The sequence below is a fragment of the Lissotriton vulgaris genome, chromosome 8, assembly GCF_964263255.1.
Source record: "Lissotriton vulgaris chromosome 8, aLisVul1.2, whole genome shotgun sequence".
Lineage (NCBI taxonomy): Eukaryota > Metazoa > Chordata > Amphibia > Caudata > Salamandridae > Lissotriton > Lissotriton vulgaris.
Genome location: NC_141696.1, coordinates 31506709 through 31529767, shown reverse-complemented (window position 1 = coordinate 31529767; position 23059 = coordinate 31506709). Strand labels below are relative to the sequence as shown.

The window sequence follows — 23059 nt, the reverse complement described above, 5'->3', positions numbered from 1 at the left end:
GTCCAGTACTTTCACTGTGACAGTTGTGGAAGGATCAGACACTTAAGTGACGATGAAATAGACAGATGCTCCAGTGAGGATTGAAGATCAAGATGTAATGTTCCTAGAAGATTTGGGTAGACCTCTCAAATGTTCATGAATAATAAACAGCTCCTCATTCGAAGTTCTGAAGAAATCCTATTGGAATTGGGAGTTAGGCAATAAATGCCACACTTGGATACATTTGTTTGTCTGAGCTAAAGTGTTAAATAAAGGCCAGGGTGGCAATTGGTGCAAAATAAGACCGATATCTCATGCGATGCCTCCTTCTGACCCACTGAAACAGGAAGAAGTGGTAATTACTGACCCACATACATGTCATAATTTATCAACATGGTTATTGCCACCTATTTACCCCATGACTTAGAACGAGTCCTGTAGAGTTTAAAGTGAATTCTAAACTTAGACAATACATTGGATCTTTATTGAATACAATCAAACATTGCTTTGAATACTGGCTTTTCTGAACACTAAAGTTTAATAGAAATAAATGTACTGAGGACAGCATAAAAAAAGAATTGTTCGGAACTGTAGCAATGTCTCTTGACAGCCAGATAGGGACATAACATTTTGTCTGGTTATCATTGAAAATCTAGTGATCTTTGATTAACTCACAAAACACTGGCAAGTAATAGAACAGGTCAAACAAATTGGATCGGATCCTATTTCATTTACTGTGAGGCTCAATTTTGAGAGGTAAAGCTGACACTAATTTACCAATTTATTTGATGGTCATCTGTAGATGATGACAGGCATTTTGATGTATCTATAGTGTATCCTATGGGGGAACCGATTATGAATGGTATTAAAAATTATCACAGGCCATTATACTTCTTTGACTTTATTAACTGTGTGCATTTTTCTTACTAAATAAGATCTTTTGTTTCTTTCGGGCCTTACAAGAATGATGTAACACTTAGGAAAGAATATAAACCCCAGCAGCCCTGCACTGGAGCACAAGATCGCAAACACCTCCACAGCCACCATGTACTTCCCCCGTGTGCTCAGGTATGCTGGGATGAAGGAGATCCACACACTGACAAACACCAGCATACTGAAGGTGATCAGCTTGGCTTCGTTGAAGGTGTCGGGGAGATTCCTTGAGAGAAAGGCCACTATGAAGCTGACTGTGGCCAGGAGGCCCATGTATCCCATCATGACGTAGAAGAAGATGGTGCCTCCTTCATTACATTCAACAATTGTTTTGTCATTATAATATGTCATAATTAGATCAGGAAATGGAGAAGAGTTGATGATCCATGTAACACAAATTGCAATTTGTACTAAAGAGCAAAAGATTACTATACAACATGGCATCTTTGAGCCCAGCCATTTACGTGCAGCACTATGGGGATCGGAAGCCTTGAAGGCAATAACAACAATAATGGTTTTTGCCAGAACAGTGGAGACACTGATGGAAAATACAACCCCAAACACAGTCTGCCTAAACATGCAGACAAGCCTACTAGGATAGCCAATGAACATAAAGGAGCAGAGGAAGCAGCACATGAGGGCAACAAGGAGCAGGTAACTGAATCCACGATTGTTGGCTTTGATGATGGGAGTGTCTTGGTACTTAAAAAAGAGAAACAGCGCAAATGCAGTCAGTAAGATCATGATGATGGCAGAAATAGTGAGAATCAGACCCAGCGGTTCTTCAAATGTTAGGAACTCCATCCTTTTTTTAATACATTGATCTCGCCTCTCATTGGACCATTCATTTTCTTTACATTTCTCACAATTTACTGCACCTAAATAGAAATGTAAACATTCAGTAGAATTCTAATAAATTACCAATAATATAAATCTGTAATCAGATCCCAGGGATTAAGCAGTTCTGATCTTGTTACAAACTGAGCTAAAATAGTATACAAGGATCAGCTTTGAAAAAATCAGTCTTTTTATGAAATTGGAATATAGATGGAACCTTATTGAGTAAACCTGTAACATCGTTACCCCAGATTCTGAAAGTGATATTTCAAATGTCCATGCTGCCTCTACATGTTGGGGTAATTTATAGAGTGTAGACCTCATGTGGAGAGGTAGAACAATGTCCACAGAAGTGGGCTGGCTCAGAGAAATGTAAACACAGCAAGGGACACAATCCAACACATCCCCCTACATAGATACAGCATAGAATCAAAGTTGACTATAATGCAAAATCAAATCTCTAAAGGACAAAATAATTTACAAAGGCATAAATAATTCTAAACGTTACCACGATGAATGTAGTCTTCCTTGGGTGGTTTCCTGTTTCTTTTGCTACTGATCAGTTCACCACTCTCTTGACCCCTCCATGCATCCACCAAACTTCCATCACATGGGCCTCCTCTCCGATATGGCCCCCTAAAATCTGCTTCTAACACCACTTCGTCAACACTACTTGATTCCATTTTTTATTCCGCCTCCTCAACACTACTCAACACCCCAATCCCATTCTTTATGGGTGCCTCCTACACATTCACTTCAAATGACAACATGGGCCCCTTCACATTCACGCCCACTAACAACATAGGTTCATGATCATCCACACATTCAGCTGCTCTTCTCCTTGGGACATGGCCAACATTCCTCCACCGCTTCTTTCTCCCCAACACTAAACATTTGAAGTCCCATGCCCTACAACACTAAGATGAACCTTATTATGTAACACTTTCACCACTTCAGCAGGATCAAAAAAAAAAGTTTTTCTTGGTTGTAAACCATGCCTGGCTTCTTTATGTAGACCAATTCACCCATTTAAACTTTACCATTGCTCCACACAAGAACCAAATAACCAAGCTGGATTAAACTTGGTTTGAAGATTCCTCCCTCTCACAATCAAAAATGGGAAAACCCCAGTTTCCTCTATACTCACTACTCTATAAGCCCACAATGTTTTCCCAATGGAACAGCATAATCAACTTTATAGGCAATAGCTGACAGAATTACTTCTTTAAGCACTAGGGTCAAGCTCTCCACCTTCTAATTGCCACTGGGATTGTACACGGATGTAGTTCTATGTTTCACACCAATTATCTTGAAAAACAACTTAGGGCCTCATTACGATATCGATCGAAAAGCTTTCTGACTTACTCCATGTCGTAATTAGATCTGATTGACTCGCAGTCGGAGGTTCCAACCAAAAGAATATGATGCTTCGAAACACTGTCCGGAAAGTATCCCATTGACTTCAATAGGAGCCTGTGTTCCGACCGACGACACAGGCTCTCATTGAAAAAATGGGTGGTTGCAGAAAACCTTGCACCCTGCGACGTGCACCCCATGGTGCCTGTCACAATGTGCATGGCTCTACAAGGGGGTCCCGTAGGTACTCCCCTGGCCCCAATTGGAGGCCTCAGGATGATGGGGGGTCTGCTAGGGGCCCCCAAACTCCGTTTTTGACTGCCTTTTCATGTCAAACGGACGCGTTGGAAAGGCTGTCGTAATCCAACATCGTAATCGGACGTTCAGAAGCACTGTCCATTGAGCTGTACAAATCAGCTCTGATCGACTCAGTTTCTGAATTCCGGTCGGAACCGAGTCGGAATGACCGAACGGTTTCCTTCTATCATAATCGGTCGGTCAGAAATGTTTCCGAGTCAGTCGGAAACATGGGTGCCGACACAGGTTAGGAAAATCCGAATGCCATTCAGTGCCTTTCCAAACAATATCATAATGAGGCCCTTAGACATGAATTGTGTACCATTGTCACTAATAACACTAGAGGGTATCCCTTCTAACACAAAACCTGATCCAAGAAACATAAAACAGATTCGTGTTTGCTATTTCAACAACTTCCACCACTGGCCATCTGGAATAGAATCAATAGGAACAATACCATATTGTTGTGGAGTGCCTATTGGTCACATAATATTACCAGCAACAATTTAACGCAAAATGTTTGTGGTTATGCTTCTTACCAATAGGTGGTCTCAAAGTCTACAGAGGTTTATTAAGTTTTGAACAATTCCCTGACATGTACTCTACAGTCATATCTACTCCTGGCCACCAACATAATTTCTTAACAATAGATTTCATCCTAACAATGAAAAATCGTTTTCATGGCAAAATTGAATTACTCCAGTAGGTTACTTAGAGGAATGATTCTGTCCACTCTCAAAATCACTCCATTTTCCAAGGAGAATTTAGATCTTGTTTCCCAGAATGACCTCAATGTTTTACCTAAGAGCTACTTCCTTGGCAACTTAGCAGTTATAAACTTGCACCCCTTTGCAAAATTTCATTATTTTGATATTCCACCTGCCACTGTTAATTTTTCACAGGCCGTACACCCTGATCATATGCCAAGGCTACCTGCAATTTATTCGATGTTTCATCCTCACATTCTTTCAATTGTGAATACATCTGGGATTAAAAATCTACAACCACATTGTCTTTTCCAGGTACATACACAACCATGAAGAAGTAGCCTTGCATCCACATGGACAGCCTTGCAGCTCTTGCTGAAACATTAATAGTTCTGTCGCTGCTCAACAGTTTCACCACTGTTTATGGTCACATTCAATAATGACAGTTTTCTCCACACAAATGTTCTGAAGTGGTCAAGTGCACACGCACATGCCAATGCCTAATTTTCAATAGTAGAATATCCTTTGTCTGTGGGACATTCTTTACTTTTCCCATCAATCTGTGTTAGTTCTGCTTCCAACCCCTTATTGCTGGCATCAGTCATCACAATAGAATCTGTATTAGGATCAAAACTTTAGGACTGTAGCGCTATTAATGGATGGTTCTATGTTACTGAAATTATCTTCACATTCTGTAGGCCACTCAAAATTAGCTTTGTTCTTCTAAAACTGTCTGATGTTGTACAATTTCACTGCATAATGAGGAATATATTTTGAGAAATATTCTACAAGTCCCAAACAATTAGCTGACATCATTCTTACTCTTCGGTGTAGAAATCTCCTTAAATGACATTCACCAATGTGGGTTTAGGTCTAGGACTATTTTCATTGAGATTGTGCTCTGGATATGTTGCATTATTCTTATTGATAATATTGTTGAATGTGAGGTCAATGTACGCACTAATATATGCACACATAACAATGTCATTACCGTTAAATGCGATGTCAATATACGCCATAATATGTGTACACAGACAATGTCAATACCGGTAAATACAATGTGAAAGTATGACATGACAAATGTATGCATAATATTCAGAATGTTGGTAAACATGATGTCAATGACTGCCATGTTATATGTACACAGAATGTTCTGTATTTTTATCATGGCCCGTTGTTGTTTTTCCTATATTAGCCTAGTTCTGCACATTGTAGGCAACTTTTATTTTGCACCCTTAACTACATAACACTGTTGCCGTTGAGCCACATTGTATTTTCACACAAAAAATGCATGCACATGTTTTCGTATTTCATTCTTTTCCTAGATAATGTCAAACAACATTGCCCCTTGTTATTCTCTCTGGTCAGACACTAACACATAGACATCAAGAGAATGCAGCGCTGTTTGTGAGTAGACTTATCATGTAAATAACTGAGGACAGGGGTTCTGAAAAAACACTCTGAGAGAAGGTCCTGAAGCAAGAGTGCTGTATCAGTTGAGGTGCAGAGCAGACACCTATGTGTTCTGAGGTACGGGGTCCACCACTAATCCCAGAGATCTATAATGTATAATAATTTAGCTTTAGTAGAAAAAGGGTTGTTTCAGCTAATTTGTCTTATAACATGACAGGGTATATGGTTTGTTAACCATGCTAATTATATTTTTTGATAGGCAATTGTTGTCTGATTGTGGTGCAAATATTGCATATTAGAGCACGATAGTTTAAATAAACATAGCAAACTTCTTTTGTGTCTTTTTTATCTTATTGTGGACAAGTACAAGTAAGAGTGAAAGGGTGCGTCATGTTACCACGATGCCTGAAAGGGTCGACAGTGTTGTCTTCTAGGCTGCCGAATCATGTGATTCTCTGGAAAGGTTGGGAGTGGGCAACTGAGGCTCCTTAGCTAGTTGGACGCGGGCTCATAGATACTGCAGTGATGTGATGACTCCCTCCCTTAACCATCATCAGAATGTATCTTGCCTTACGCACTTTTGGGCATGCAACATTCTTCAGTAAATTTTAAGATCAAATCCATTCACATTTGCTTGCTAAACACTGAGAAATGTTATCAACCTAAATTAGCAACAGACACACTATCTTCAACAATCATAACTTTTTCCTTACTATTTGGATCAATAATAATATGTAAATTCTTCTGATTGAACCAACCAAGAACTGAAGGTCCTTTCCCAGATATGTTCAATTCCCCACATGTATACCTGTGTTTGAATTTGAATGTAATCCATTTGAAACCAATCATATCCATCTTTCACTGCTGCACCCCTCCGGAGGTGTGTCTGGTTTTACCAAAAATTTCAAATTTTATACACAAACTTTTCCTTTCACACTTTACAATAGTATAAGGTGACCCCGAATCCGCATAAATGTTTATTCCAATCCCAACTATAATTATCCAGCACTCGGGTTTACAGTTACAACCACTCGCACTCATAGGTTCATTATATCTGGATTCTTCACTGTCAGACCCATTTCCAATACTGGTGTTGTCACCCACAAACTTTATCCCATTCCTCTTCCTATGAGCCCTTCCAAAATGGACCATTATGTCACAACTGTTGCATTCCTGCTTAAGAGCAGGACAGTGTTTGCCACATTTACATCTGGTGCCACCTTTGGGTTTCTATTTTTCTTTAGACTGTGGAGCATCGCTCTTAACACCAGAAATTTTATTAACTGAGTTATCCGCAACACAGCTCCACGGAATCTCTGCCTATCATACAATAGCTGTGTCTTCTGATGGGGAGTCGCCATTCAACCAAAGTCATTCCAGATTTGCAGGATTACTTGCATTCAGGACAATTTGAACACTAATAAGGTAACCCTGAAATGCACCAAACTTGCAGTCAGTAGACAATTTCTGTAGTTCCGCCACATATCATAATCATCCACTGATTCATCCTAATTTTGTTTCCTTTGTTAAAATGTATATCTAATTAAACCCATACATACTTTTGGTGCAAAGTACTTTCTAAACCAAGAATGTTCAGCATTGAACACATTACCATCACCTACAATAACTATTTTAGACATAAAAGTATTGTGCAATTTAACTCAATAGGTCTGAAAGAGTGCAAATGAATCATATTCTGCTTTTCCACCAGCATTTTCCCCTCTTGATCTATTTCTGCCAAGCTCTTTAGGAAATAGGCCTTCCATTCTACTCATCTCAGAGAAGGTTCCCAATAAAGAGACCAAAAAGGCTGAGGTGGACTAATGCTGACATTTTGGGAGCTCGGGTAGTAATGGACTACTTCATTTGCACCATGTTACGGAATCGCCCACTGTCCAATCTTTGCTTTTAACAGCCCATAGTCCCAAGTTCAGATTAACTAGTCCAATCTTTTGACGGGAGACCGCCAATGAGTCGCAAGGATCGCATCGTAATAGGTTATCGAGTAAAATCACCTCCATGAGACCCAGAACTTGCTCCCTCATGTTTTTCTCACAGCCATACAGTTCCCTCTAGGTTTCCATTGTCTTGCCAACCCTCACATGGGCAGAAATCCAAATCAAGAGGATGCATCCAATTTCCTAGACCAAATAAAGACACTTCCCCAAACCATAAAGGCGCCAACGCAAATTCACATGACCACACGTTCTAACATGACAATGCAACACAGAGGCTTACACCCTCCTCAGGAGCAGCAGCATGCAACCCACAAGAGGCATGAGGGACACAGTTTGGAGTGATGTGCAGAGCGGTGCCCTTTCAAAAGTAACAGAAATCCTACCTCATCTAGAAAGTGTAACAAAAATCCAATGCATTGTGGCCACAGTTGTTGCAACTGATGAAAGGTAAAGAAAAAAAACGAATCATTTACCAATGAAGTAGAAATAGTAATAATATAAAGTACTAGACCGCCGCATTTATGTTAAAAAGTACCTTATTCTGTTTAAGAATCTCTTTTAATCACCATCATTGCCACAATTCAGGAAGGACCTCAAGGCCTGGCTGTTCGAATGAACAACAGACCTAGCCCCCCCCCCCCGCGCCTTGAGAGTAGTCACGCATGATTAGATTCTGATTGATTGATTGATTGAGTCACAAAAGTAGCTACAGCCTCGGTGCCACATCATCTGGTCAGTCAGCGTCTCTCACACTGAGTCTCAACCTACATCAGCTGTCAATGGGATGTTTGTAAATACCAAGTCATAGGAAGGGGCAGGGGAGCAGGGTCAAAGGTAAGAGGTAAATGTGAACAAAGTGGTGGAGAGGTGTTAACTTATGATGATAGCAAAATTAACAAATAATTGCAACGTCCAATCCTCAATCAGTTGTCCCTGCAATCGTAGACCTTAGTTCCGCCCTAGGGGCACTCCAGACCGTGCGTCACCACATTGTAGTGACCCCAGACACCTCGGTAGTTGAGAATCGCTGCTTTATTGTCTGGAGTACAAAGTAATAGTGGAGCCCAGACACTGACATCTGCTCAGCTCCTCCACCAATCGCCCTCTCCCCAGTAGAGTCCAATGACGTCACAGGACATAGAACACTGCACAGGAGCACCAACGAGCCCACAGAGCCCATGTACAAAAACACAGAAACAACCGTGGAAAAACACAGTGGGACTGTAATAGCACTAGAAGGAAGAATTGTACAATATGTACAGTTCCACTAGGAGAAATGGCATTAACTAAGAGAATATTTGAAGCCTTCCCCAAGAGAATGCATTGTAAACTGCGATTCTGCAAGAACAGCTAGACATCACTAATATCATGAATTAATAACGCGTCCTATGGACAGTGCCTGGGTTGTTCTTTTCTGTCTCAGTTTTCTTTCAAACCCTCATACTCTCATTGCTTCTGTTAATGCTTCTGCTGTTTACCTGCGTTTGTTGCTGTTTGTGGAGCATGAAATATAAACTTTCATAATTTATAATGTCTCTGGGAAGATATCACTTGACATGCAAACGGCTGAAGTTTTTCATAAATGTCATACTTAATCACAAAATCCACAATCTGTAAACTCGCATGCATGCCTTAATGCACATGTAACCCACTCATCTCCCTACACATACGCACATGTATTTACAACATATTGATAGATTATTAAATAACATTGTTTCATTTCTAATATACATTTTTAGGGTTTTTGTCTTTTGAAACTTAACACTCAGCTGGCAAAACCTCTCTGGGGAATCCTATATGCGTATTCTGTACATGACTGCTTACGTCCATTGTAGATTTAGCCTACATTTCACTCCAGTGTCTGCTCCTTGGTGCTGTCAGCATTTTACTGCATTCTCTGTTGAGTCCCTGCCTGTCTGGCATTAACACATGCTGTCCAGATTAATCACAGTGATAGTAACACAGATTTACCTGGGCGGACAATAAGCCCTAAGTGAATGTCAAGAGGCATCTCACCTGTGATGTTGCTGACCTCTCCCTGGGAGCAGAGGACACAGTCGAAGCAGCAGGGGGGCTCCCCCTCTCTGGCGGCCCTTCGGTACCCCGGATGACAGGGGTCACTGCAGACAGAGCGCGGGACCTAAGGAGGAAACAACAAGAACCCCGATAATAAGCTTTGGCAAAGCCCATCAGACTGGTTTTCTATAATTGGAAACTCTTCTGCATTAATGGCTAAGTTTGTGATGTGTTTGTGGGTGTTTGTGTGGATGCGTGAGTGGGTGAACTGAGAATGAGTCAATGTTTGGAGGCATGGATGATGACACTTCATGGTTGTATCTGATTAGCGTTTGAGTGCGTGAATTGATGAATGAGTGAGTACATGAATGGATGAGGATTAGATTATGTTTAAAAGGTCTACATAGCATGACTTGTCATCAACATAGAAGAAGCCTTTGGACTGTGCGGTTCAGCCTATAAATGACAGCAACAAACTACATCTACAACTTGCATTCAATTGGTTGTACTATGCATACATATGGATATCTGTAGTATGCCAAGACTTGCTAATATGATGTCAGAAGTGGATAACTTTCATGCCATGGGTGTGAATTCCAGGGCCAGCAGTATGCTGAAGGTGGGTGCCATTATCGAGTGGGTGCCACAGTGTTCCAATGTGACCAGTAAACATGGTATTGCCTTCTGTAATGGCCGGATTTTCTGATTAGATGGGATCAGCCCCTAGGGGCCCCTCCAACCCAGCCAGAACGTAACCACATACCTCCTCAGGACCATCTATCCAGGCACCTGGGTACCTACCTGAGGATGGGGAACTCGCAATATACAAGCTCATATTATCAGAAACACCACTAAATCTATAGGGATACTAAGAATACTCACTAATTACTAAGGATATCCATACCCTACACCACACTTATACATCAGTTAGTCTCGCGGCCACTCAGACCCAGACTGATCTACCCCAGGGCAGACATGACACACAATCCGGCGTGTCTACACACGGGCCTGCAGAACCCAATGCTCTCTTTTCCAAATGATCTACAATCCGGCAGATCTCCACGTTGGTAATCCCCCCCAACGCTCTCATTTACACACGGGCCGCAATCCGGCAGCCCTCCACGCTGGTAATCCTCCCCAGCGTTCTCACTAACGCCGTATATCAACGACGACCACATTCCTATGAACACCTTCAGCTCTCTGTCTATTCACTAAGGGTCTGCTACTACAATAATATTATGGGATGGCCGAATTACTTAGTGTCAACAATTCCCTAGCTCAAGGGCTCCCTGTTCTCCCTAGTCATTCAGACTTACCGGATCAGGGGCAGCATCTGTTCTGGCTATAACATCTGACTAGGAGAAAAAGGTTACCTATGCTTTGGAACAGAAGACGCTGTTTACAGGATTATGGGAGGGTGTACTAACGTGGTCCCTTAGATGCAGGTCTCCTCTCTCCCTCACTATTACTTACCTGATCAGGGGTAGCATCTGTTCAAACAGTAATACCTACCAGGAAAGGAGATTACCCTCACTGTATGGGGATACATACTATGTGATTGAGTTATTTCTTGATTTAAGCGCTCCTACTCCCTTCTGATCCATCAGTGGCTCAACGGCAACTGGCTAGAAGCCAGGCTAGCTTTATCATAAAAAAACCCATGCACACTAATTCACTAATTAATGGGGATGTTTATTGTAGCAATGATAAAATACACATATACAAAACTATGGGGTCTCTATAACTAGCAGTAACTTTAACACACCGCTGAAAGAAAAGGATTAGACATACAATTTATTTGTGGGGTAGCAGGATACTTTAACACACCGCTGAAAGGGAAAAGATTAGCCTAGGGAATAAAGACAAGATTAAGATGCAAGTGTACTAGTTCAGACTACCTCACCTATCAGAAGGAAGATTTCTCTCTGCCTCTGGTGGGATTAGGGCTCTCTCTGTCTCTCCCTCCTTCACCACATCACCACGCCTCTGGTTCAGTTGCTCCAGCTGACAGCCTTCTTTGATGCTCTCTGCACTGCTCTCTCTCTCCTCATCTTCAGCAATCGTCTGCCTTCTTTCTCCATTCAAGAACTGCACTCTATTCTGCAGCTCCAGCAGACATCCTCTCTCTCTCTCCAAGCTGAACTGAGCTCCAAGCTGAACTGAGCTCCCAGCTGTTCTGAGCTCCAAGCTGTTCTGAGCTCCAGGCTGAACTGCACACAAGCTGGAATGAACACCACGCTGAACTGACCACTCCTCCTCTCCTGTAGCTCGCTAATATGGAAGCTTGTCCTTTCATGGAAAGTTACGGCCAGTAACCTGCCGCCCACCAAATTCTTGTACCTCCCCGTACCAAGGACACGTTCCCAGCTGGCCAGCCTGAAGTTGTGTCTTCGGAGTGGAGAAAAATACATTCCTTCGATAAGGGCCAGCCTGAGCCGGTTCTCTCCAAGCGAACAACAGCTTTAACTATAAACTTTACCTTTACTCTAAAAAGCCTCTCAGCTCCCTCAAGATGGAGTCGCTCTAGTACTAGGCCTGTAGGCCTGAAAGGGATGAAATACCCCTTAGCTCTGTCAGAATACCTACATAAACCATACCAATGTGTCTAGTATGTCAAAGCCAATAGGCAATAGACAGGTTAGAGTCAAGAATAAGGGATCTATCATCATATTAAGCAGCTATCCTCTTCTAGGTCTGGAAGAAAGGGCTTAAAAGGGCCAACACAAGCTAAGAATACCTATCCTAGATGTGAGCAAGACTAAGATCTATATCACTGCTAAATAGAGCCAAAAACTCTGCCATTACACCTTCCCATGTAAAGTGCATGTGGACCCTTTAGCTGCAGGAAGTGTAATTACAGCAACAATCATGTTATGAGGTGTCTGTCAAGAGGGAATGACAGGCGTGACATTGCGGTTCAGCCACAGGTGCTGAAAGTCCAACAGGAGCTGTGCTGAGGGAGCAGTAAGGGGCCACAAGTGTACTTTTGCTGCCATTAGATGCCCTCACCACCAAGGTAGGAGGGTGCACTGGATGGAGGGGTGATGCCACCACAAAAACCCAAAGGAGCCTACGTCATATCCTTTAAAAGAGGAAGGGCTGGGCATGGCATTTCAGACACCAGCCAGCGAGACTAGATCCAGAGCTTGCTGGAGAACTAACAGATTCCTCAACAATTTTCATATGAAGTGAGACAAATGTTATAGCCCTCCTGCTAAATCTAAAAAATACCCAGGAAGATAAGGAAGCAAAAATATAACCTAACTGTGCATTCTCGCACACCAAATGTACCACACAAATCAACGCTCATCATTACAATGACTTGTACAAGAGTCTTTGACTAAAAGGTAAAGTGATTAACATATGGATGCCAAGGCCCAGTGATGGAGGAGAGGCTGCTGTACTGCTTCTGGCTCTGTGCATTGACGGTATAGGCTCGGGGAGACAGAGAAAGCTATCTCTAGCCAGACCTCAAGAGGGATCCCTCGCTGTTCACGCACCTTAAATCATGTACAGGGCGTCACACCTTCTGAATCTAGTGGAACATCAACACCCTTGATCTGCTCAACAGGGCTCAAATGTTCCCTCTAAAATATCTCTGTTCTTACAACACAACTCCCTGTGTACCATGGTGCCCATATCTAGGCACACCCACCAACTCCAGTGTGGTAGTGATAGTTTCTTTACCGGAAGTAACATCTTTGGGCAACCCCTACCCACTTCAAGGATTACTGCCCAGTACTAGTTGAGAGTTACCATTCCTCGGGCAGAATCACTTGTTTCCTTCCCTTTGGGAAGTCTGAGCTTCAATGACATTTCAGGGTAAGGGGGAGTATTAGCCTCACCTGTTTGGCCTTCACTCAGTACTAAAGCATTACCAGTATCACTGGTAGGCATTGCCAATGTACTATGATGTCTATGAATGGTCAAACTGGCTACTAAAATGTGATGCAAAATAATGATGTTTTAATGTAAATCGATGCTTATGCGTGGTAGTACCTGTCCGTTCCAACACCTTCCAGCTACACCTACATGCTATTATCACCTGCTTCCACCCAAACCACTCCACAGATAGATATGTATAAGACCATTTTGGCTACCCTTACAACTTTATTAGCCTAGATGAACTATAATAGCTTGCACTCTTCCCTTTAAGGTTTCCTTCCCGAGCTTAAACCTGGAATGGTTTGGACTATGAACTGAAATCTTGCCAGAAAATGAAGTCTCTGATGACAATTCATCCTTGCAGACCATGAACTCTTCAGCCTCTACCACCTAGACATGTCTCCCCAGAGTGGTTACAACAGACCTGTGAAACCATGTTTCTAAGAGTCATTCATGACTGATGGAGATAGCCTGTTCTACCTTTAAACCACTATAACCATTGGCAGAGAGTTAGCTGTCAGATGATTACCTCATCACTCAAAGTGTTCATGATCCTAAATTTGTTATATTTGTTTTTTAATTTCTGAGCCTTCCTCAGATTTATATTGGTCCTGATGCACATTTGTGAGGGAACAGCTTGGCTAATTGCTTTGACATCCAGCAGGGTCGGTTTTTAATGTGTTCTTTTTGAAAGCAAACCTTTAGTACCTAGGTTGCACCCTAGCCTTTGAACAAGAGGTCTATGCAGAATTCAAACAGCAATGGGAATGTGATCACTTGATGCCCTAGATAAGGTCTTCGGATGGGTAAGACTAATAGTTATGTTAATCTTTACAGAAGAGCGAACAGAATAGACTAGTGTGGGTTTGATGATTGTGGAATCCATTCCGATTTTATTGATCACATTTTAAACAAAAGCCAGTACTTCCTGTCGAATTGCTCCTCTGCCTGAGAAGGTAGGAAGAGGTGACTGCCTTTAGTTCTGTCATGTGTCATTGAGTCTGTTGCCTGCCTCTAAACTTGTGCATGTGGTTCATTGCCTGAGTACCCTTAATACTGCAGGCAAGAAACCTGTCCACATTCTCACCCCAACAACTAAAGATTTGTGTTCAATCACTAGCATCCGCTGTTGTGGTAAGAGGGACTTTCTGTTCCATTCTAACCCTGTTGGAAATGTGTCCTGTCTGCAGGGCCACCCTGTGTCTTGCCTTTTTGCTAAACCGTATGTTTTTGCAGGCTATAGTAATCTGCCGACCTCTTCTTACCAGTGGTAAAGTGCCTGTGCTCACCGGTTCAAAATGATGAAATTGGCATACCGCTAATTAGAATGTGTAACTAATTCCCTAGTATATGGTACACAAGTGTGCCCAGGGCCTCTATGTAAGCAATGTTGTGGCAACTAGTACAGTGACAGTATAAACATGACTGCAGGTCGCCCCTTCATGGCCTAGCACAAGGCTAGCCCTTCCTCTTAAATATATATATTTGTTAGCAGTTTTATCTAGTGAAAATTCTGCTTAAGGGCATTTGGGCATCACTTACATTAGACAAGGTCAAATTCTTAGGCCCTGGGTGATTAAGTGCTTTAACCAGAATCAGAGGACTTTGAGCCACAGCCAGGATTGAAACCTGTTTCCCAGTTCCAACATCTGCAGTTCTGGTGTAACACCACATTCTCTCCCCTAATAAGCCATCCTAATTAAGCCTTACTGCCCATAAGGCAGGGATCATTGCATTTTAAATGTAGGGCATGTAAAGGTTAAATGCTAAACATGTCATTACAGTCAACAGTGCCTAAACACAATTTTCATTGTAGCAGGGGCAGCTGCTCCATGTGAAAGCATTGCAAAAAAATATTAAATATTCATCTCTGGCTGGGGAACATCTACAAATTTCATTCCCAATTTGTCCCACAAGTTGGGACTTCTTTTGAAAGAGGAGGGAAAGAAGAGATCCCATTACCTCTATTTTCTTTGAAAAGAAGCTCTAACTTGTGGGACAAATTGGTTCATACGACCCATTCAAGTGGAACTCTATGGGATCTCCCAGTGGTTCAAGGACGTTTTCCTTGCGGGGCGTGTGTGGCGTGCCCGCTAACTGAACATTAAAAAACAGTAGATATTGGTACCTGTAGACCGTGGGTGCAGACTAAACATACTAACTGCAATAGTGACAAACTTATCTATCTGATTACTTGGATATACCGCTGACACATCTGATAATGAGGGATTATCTGATCCAGGATAAGGCAATCTGTACTCCATGGATAAAATATCTGAAATCCAGTTTTGCCAGGCTTGGCCCCCTGGATCTGTTTGAACACCCAAGTCGGATTGTAAAAGCGGATCTGGAGTTAATTAAATGGGCCTTCCTTATGGACAGGAAAACCCAGAGGGAAGGTGTAGAGCTCCAGAAACAAAGTGTGAGAAAATTTGTTACATTGAAAACTTGTGAAACTATAGAGCCGTATTTGCTGGGCTCACTGACCTCTCATGAAAAGTTCCTGCTAACAAGGTTTAGGTTAAATCTTTTCCATCATCTGCTGATTAGGCCAAAAACTGATATTTTTAATAAACTTACAGCACCCTGCGGCTGCGACAGAGAGTCTCCGCAGGATTTGCTGCATTTTATGTTTTTATGTAGGTTTTATGAATACCCACGCATGCGCTATCTGGTTACTCTTTTAAAAAAACTTAATTTTATTCAGATCAGACCGGCATTAATGTATTTACAACTTTTGTATAGTGACAGTATTCTCCAAATTACTGCATTTTTAAAATTGACTGTGAGGCTGAGAATTTGTATGGACCGGTAATGGTCCCTTGTGATGAATTATCTACTTTTTGATTCTGTTGTTTGGAATACCGCCCATTCCTGCACCTTAGGCACTTTATCTGATATGTGTTAACAAATCATGTAGTTTAAAATTGTTTTATTATTGTATATGTACTTTTATGGTTTGTACAAAAACCGAAATAAAGTCTTTACTACTACTACTACTACTTGTCCCGGTAAACATCACTATGTAGGCATGACCGCTCTGGGAGCACAAAAGCTAAATGAGGTGTTGAAAACAGGCTACGAGTCTAACAAAACTTTTCCTTGACCTCAAAGATGCTGCAGATGACTTCACATGGACTGTTCTAGAACAAAAATTTATCCCGAGTCATATTATGAATGTATCAACATTTTTGTTATATAAAGAACAAAGGTGGGTGTTTAAACTTCAGAGTGATAAATTGGGGCTCACTGATGAGATCCCTTGAACTTCCCAACAGCTATTATAGTTTTTACCTGTTAATGAGTATTACTGAGAACTTAGTGGAGTAGATCTAGCAGACCTCTCACTAGTCTTCTTTGTCCTTGATCATTTTTGGAAATGTAGCTAAATCAATCCTTTGGACTTCATTTTTAGTCCCCACCTAATAGTCTCAGTAGCATGGGTTGGTCAGCGACAACATGGGATAACTTAGAAGAATTGATGTGCCCTTCTTGTAATATACCTGCTTTATATAACATCAATAGAGTGAGATATATTCACTAATTGCAGATTAGGACATATACATCTGCACATTTAATACCTACTATAGTGAACTCTAAGTCTGAACACTTCACATATTGATTTTACAGACAAGAGATTAGATATTGTCAGTCCCACTAGTTAAAAGACATTCCCTTCTATTGCCCGTTTTTGAACAGATTTGTTATGCATAATGGGTAATTCGCAATGAATGCATAATGCCCTATGTGCCTTGAACTAGCAGTCTCACGAGATTGAGTTCCTTTTTTTTGTCAATACTGTTTTGTTTAGTACGATATGAGCAATACGCTTAATCACACTTAAAACACGCAAGTCACATACGTATAAACTACACTTCCCTTGATTCTATGGGTCATTTTGTAGTTCGCCCTGCGGTGATGTCATCAAATGGCACTATACCGTGGGCAATCGGATTCCCCTCGGCAGAATCGATCATATAAAATTCTGGTTTCCCTGCCGTCGGTTATCTCCGTATGCGGCTCAGAATCAGCCCGGCGTACCGACGGACAGGTAAGAACTTTCATGGAGCTGTTTTAGGAACTATGCGTACTATCGATCTTACAATACCGTGTGTGTGCGCTGCTGAATGCTTGGGTTGCTTTTTGAATCGCTCTCCGCCACACTGGTTTGGAAGGCTTTTGCCTCTCTCTCTGCCATGCTGGCTTTCCTGAAATGGAGCGTAATGAGTGTATTTATTTTTCTGGCAAAGCCTGCTCTGGTACATAACTAGGCTATGTCTCTGTGCACAGCATATAGATTCCTTTGGCATTAATAATATCATGTGCGATAGGAACCAATGAGCAGTTACAATCGATATACACAGACACACTCATTAATCATGTCCATTCTGTTGTTATATCCATGACAGTTTTTGTAATGTAGGTGCTTTTGTTCACTATATTTTAACTGTAGATATTGTGACTGCATAGTGCTTATAATAGGCATGTGATTTAAGATAGACACTCTTACTTATGTCAACATCGGTTTGGTGTACACTCCAGTTGCCTTTTTGTACTGTTCAGATATACACAAATCTGGATTTTGATTTGTTTTTAAAATGTGGAGGAAAACAGCATTTACAGACTATGAAATGGACTTCAGGTCTGTTTACTACTCTCACCCTTTTCTGTTTATAGAGTGGGCCTCATTCCCTGAGCCGATGCCAGGTGAGGTGACATTGTTTTCTTGTGAATTACGGGTAAGCACACTTAAGTACATGTTATGTTGCTGTATACTATTCAGATACTTGCAATGCTGGTCATTGATAGACCACAGGTTGCATTGATATGTAACAAAAGCTTTTTGACCTTTTTTCCTGTTTTTTATACATCACCCTTTTTTACCTGCACGTGCCATCAGTATTCTGTAATTTCACGGAGGACCTATACATCAGGTCATATGTTTGTATTTGTTCCAACCTTGGGTTACAAGCTTTGTCACTTTCAGTTATTTATCACGCAGTAGCAATATTATATTGAGGTCCTGAGGAAGGCCCGGATTACATATAATCCACATGGCTGAAACATGGAGACCTTTTTTATACACCTATGCAGATATTATGTTAAAACTGCACTTGCACTGTTTTTAATTTGGTTATCAAGTGATAACTAATAAACTTTCTTTTCTCTTGCTACCCAATTGCAATCTCACTTCACACACTTATGCACTGCGTCCATCACTTACATTTATTACAAATCCTCACATCTGTTGGACCTTAGGAAATCCTAGAAAAACTAGATTCTCTCGAAAACATCAGAGAGCTCCCCCTTTAGAGAGGAGGATGTAGCCCTTGATCTCACCAGGTTGCAACCAGTAGAAGATCCCAGATGATGAAGAATGTCACTTCGGTGAGTGATGGGAATCCGGCCTTTTTAAAGGATTTTCATTTTTGAAGCTTTTAGGTTAAAAGGTCCCTGCTTCTGTGTAGGGTCTGTTTAGGCTCAGTAGACCCACTGATATTTTGTTGTTTTGAGAGTTATTTTTGGGGAATATATCCATGCGTAGTCTTTAAACGTTCCATTAGACCCCCTATTACTTGGTGTTTTTTTTAAATATATCTGTCGATATACTTTGTCTAGGGATTTCATTTGTTCTGTAACAGGGTGGTTTGTTCTTTGTACAAAGCTCTGATACCCTTTGGGTCATGTTCGAGTTATATATAACTCTTCAAGCGAAAAATAAAAAATGGCCATACACTCTCAACAAAGCCTCTGCCAAATCTGTAAAAAGGACAACGCTATGAACATGGCTAACTAACTTTATGTGTCAGCCTGGGTTTTCCTTTTCCCTCCTAATAAAGATCTGTTTTCCATAGCATTTGTGCTTTTGTTTTTATATTAGGATTTATTGAAACCTTCTTCAGACCAGCCATCTTTTTCTTGTCTTGACTAAAACCGAGATATATCTTGGGCTTTCTGATATCCACTTTAAAAAATCTAAAACCTTACTTAACCTACTGATCTTTTTGTTCTCTTCGCTCTGAGAAATAAAACTGTTTAAAGTTGCCTTCCATAAAAATTCTTACATGTGTTGACTTCTTCTCTCTGCTTGCACCAGAGTAATGGAACACCGTTCCAATTTTGCCTGTCCAGATATAATGCTTTCCAGGCAACTCTCAAAACCATTCATTTCTGCCTGTGTCTCTCAGGTCCTGCCTCTTCCAGGTATCCAGTGCCATGATAACTTCAGGCGGACTAACATTTTAGGAGTACCTTTCTCACTTGGAGAACATTCAAATCTGCAAGGTCCTTCGTTTGGGAGTTCAGGCATCCATAATCAGAGCCTCTGTAGCTCTACATGTCTTTTGTGCACTATTAGTGTCCAAAAATACCTTGTAAATTCTTGCAGAAAAGGTTACACTAAGGTCCTGTTTAGAGGTGGGTGGTAACCCAGGCTGCAGTCAATGGTATTCCACGTCTCCTGCCTGTCATTGAGGTTGTTTCATTTACAGCGCCCGTGTCTTTGCCTTACCACAGGCAGGCTGCAGCAGAACATTTTAACACAGTTTACCAAGTCCTTCAGACTTAGTTCCAGTCTTGATGTGAACAGCGTCTGAGTCTAGGCTAGGTCAATGTTTCTCATAACCGGGCAGTTCAGTCATCTGATGACAAACATCCAAAATACAAGCTCAAGGGGCCATGTAACCGATCAGGAAATTACCTTGATTCAATCTTCAAGTGTGTCACCTTTAGATGAGAGCTCCACAGCTCCTGCAAGTTTGACGACACCAAGAACAACTCCTCATCTACGAAACCAAAACAGTTATCCGACCCCAACCACCTACAATGCATCCTGCTCAACACCCGCTCGGTCCACAGACACGCCATCGACCTCTGGAATCTACTAGACACCACCTCTCCGGATGTCGCCTTCCTAACAGAAACATGGATGAACGCCACATCAGCCCCAGACATCACCATTGCCATCCCGGAAGACTATAAGATTATTCGCAAGGACCGTACCGGCCAAACAGGAGGAGGCATCGCTATCGTCCATAAGAAATCCATCCGCATCTCAACCAGCTCAGACGTCAATCTCGCCAACACTGAACACCTTCACTTCCAGATCCACATCGACCCCAAGACCACACTCAGAGGCACCCTCCTCTACAGGCCACCAGGACCCCGCGCACAATTTAGTGAAGACATCACGGACTTTATCACCCCACACGCGCTCCCCTCCGAGGATTACATCCTTTTGGGAGACCTCAACTTTCACCTTGAAAAAAACAACGACCGCAACACCACCACCCTTTTGGACAACCTCGCCAACCTCGGACTTAAAAAACTTGTCACTACCCCCACCCACATCGCAGGTCACACACTCGACCCTATCTTCACCTCCAGCAAACATATCTCTTTCAGCCACACCACAGCTCTCCTTTGGACTGACCACAGCTGCGTTCACTTTACCTACAACAAGTCCACATCCAACAACCACCCCCAACCCACTCTGCGAAGAAACTGGAACAAAATCACCATCGACCAGATCTCCTCATCGCTTCTTCAAAACCCCCTGCCCACTCTTCAAACCCCAACCAAGCAGCCACTAACCTCACCCAATGGTTATCCAACAGCGCCGACATCCTAGCACCACTGAAAAAATGACAAATCAAACTAGGCAGCAAGAAGGCCTCCTGGTTCAACGATGATCTTAAGAAATCCAAGAAACTCTGTCGCTCCCTTGAGAAGGCCTGGAAAAAAGACCCAAACACCAGCACCAAGGACGCCTTCAAAAACGCCACCCGCATACACCACCAACTGATCCGGAATGCCAAGAAAGCCGCTTTTAAGGACCGACTAGATAGCAACGCCCACAACAGCAAGGAATTATTCAACATCGTCAAGGAATTTACCAACCCCTCAGCCAACTCCAACGACATCACCCCCTCTCAAGCCCTCTGCGACTCCCTAGCCTCATTCTTCCACAACAAAATTGCAGACATCCACAACAGCTTCGACAACCGACCCGATGACCAACCCACCCAACCCTCTGCATGACCCCCACCCCCCTTGAACATCCTCAATGACTAGAACCCAATCTTCACTGAGGACACCATCCGTCTGATGAACTCTATCCACTCAGGATCCCCCACAGACCCATGCCCTCACCACATCTTTAACAAAGTAGACTCCATTATAGCACCGCACCTCCGAGACGTCATCAACTGCTCCCTCAACTCCGCAACCTTCCCGGAAAGTTGGAAGCATGCCGAACTCAGCGCCCTTCTGAAGAAACCCACAGCTGACCCCACCGAACTCAAAAACTACCGCCCTATCTCGCTCCTCCCATTCCCGGCTAAAGTCATCGAGAAAGCGGTCAACAACCAGCTCGCCGCCTTCCTCGAAACGAACAAATCCCTCGACTCCTCACAGTCCGGCTTCCGAGCCAAACACAGCACTGAAACCGCCCTCATCGCAGCAACAGACGACATTCGAACTCTACTGGACAATGGAGACACAGTCGCCCTTATCCTCCTCGACCTCTCCGCAGCCTTCGACACAAGTCTGTCATAGCACCCTTTTACAGCGCCTCAGAAACGCCGGAATCCAAGGAAAAGCACTGGAATGGATCACCTCGTTCCTCACCGGAAGAACCCAGAGAGTCCGCCTTCCACCATTCAAGTCAGAGGCCACTGAAGTCATCTGCAGCGTACCACAAGGATCTTCACTCAGCCCCACCCTCTTCAACGTATACATGAGCCCCCTCGCGGTCATCGCACGCCAACACAACCTCAACATCATCTCTTACGCCGATGACACTCAACTGATCCTATCACTCACCAGAGACCCCAACACTGCCAAAATCAACCTGCATGAAGGAATGAAAGAAGTAGCCGAATGGATGAAACACAGCCGTCTGAAACTGAACTCAGACAAAACAGAAGTCCTCATCCTAGGCACCTCCCCCTCCGCCTGGGATGACTCTTGGTGGCCAGAGGCCCTTGGAAAAGCACCCATCCCGACGGACCACGCACGGAACCTGGGCATTATCCTGGATTCCTCACTCTCGATGAACAGACAAGTCAACGCCGTTTCTTCATCTTGCTTCAACATTCTTCGCATGCTCAAAAAAACATTTAGCTGGATCCCCACCGAAACTAGAAAAACGGTCACCCACGCACTGGTCACGAGCCGCCTGGACTACGGAAACACCCTATACGCCGGTACCACCGTAAAACTCCAGAAAAAACTCCAACGCATCCAGAACGCTTCAGCCAGGCTCATATTAGACATCCCGCGTAAAGAACACATCTCTGGTCACCTGAAAAACCTCCACTGGCTCCCCGTCAATAAGAGGATTACTTTCCGCCTCCTAACCCACGCACACAAAGCACTTTACGAAATTGGACCCGAATGCCTCAACACACGACTGTCCTTCTACACCCCCTCCCGCCAGCTACGATCCTCCAACCAAGCCCTTGCCACTGTACCTCGCATCAACAAAACCACCATGGGAGGGAGATCCTTCTCCTACCTGGCAGCTAAAACCTGGAACTCGCTTCCCATTCACCTTCGCCTCACTCAGAACCACCTAGCATTCAGAAAGCAACTTAAAACGTGGATTTTCGACAAGTAACTCCCCACCCTTCTTCAAGCGCCTTGAGACCCTCTGGGTATGTAGCGCGCTATATAAAT

At 42.8% G+C, this 23059-nt stretch overlaps 1 protein-coding gene across 1 annotated transcript in view; it reads right to left on the bottom strand.

Moving 5' to 3' along the window:
• Positions 1-864: 864 nt before the first annotated feature.
• LOC147693309 (extracellular calcium-sensing receptor-like) overlaps positions 865-23059 on the bottom strand; it is a 34362-nt gene continuing 12167 nt past the window's right edge. The window contains exons 3-4 of the mRNA XM_086935920.1: positions 9497-9620; positions 865-1790 (exon numbers count right to left, since the gene is read on the bottom strand). Of these exons, the coding sequence (XP_086792046.1) occupies positions 865-1790; positions 9497-9620 (1050 nt within the window). The remainder of the gene's footprint in view (positions 1791-9496; positions 9621-23059) is intronic.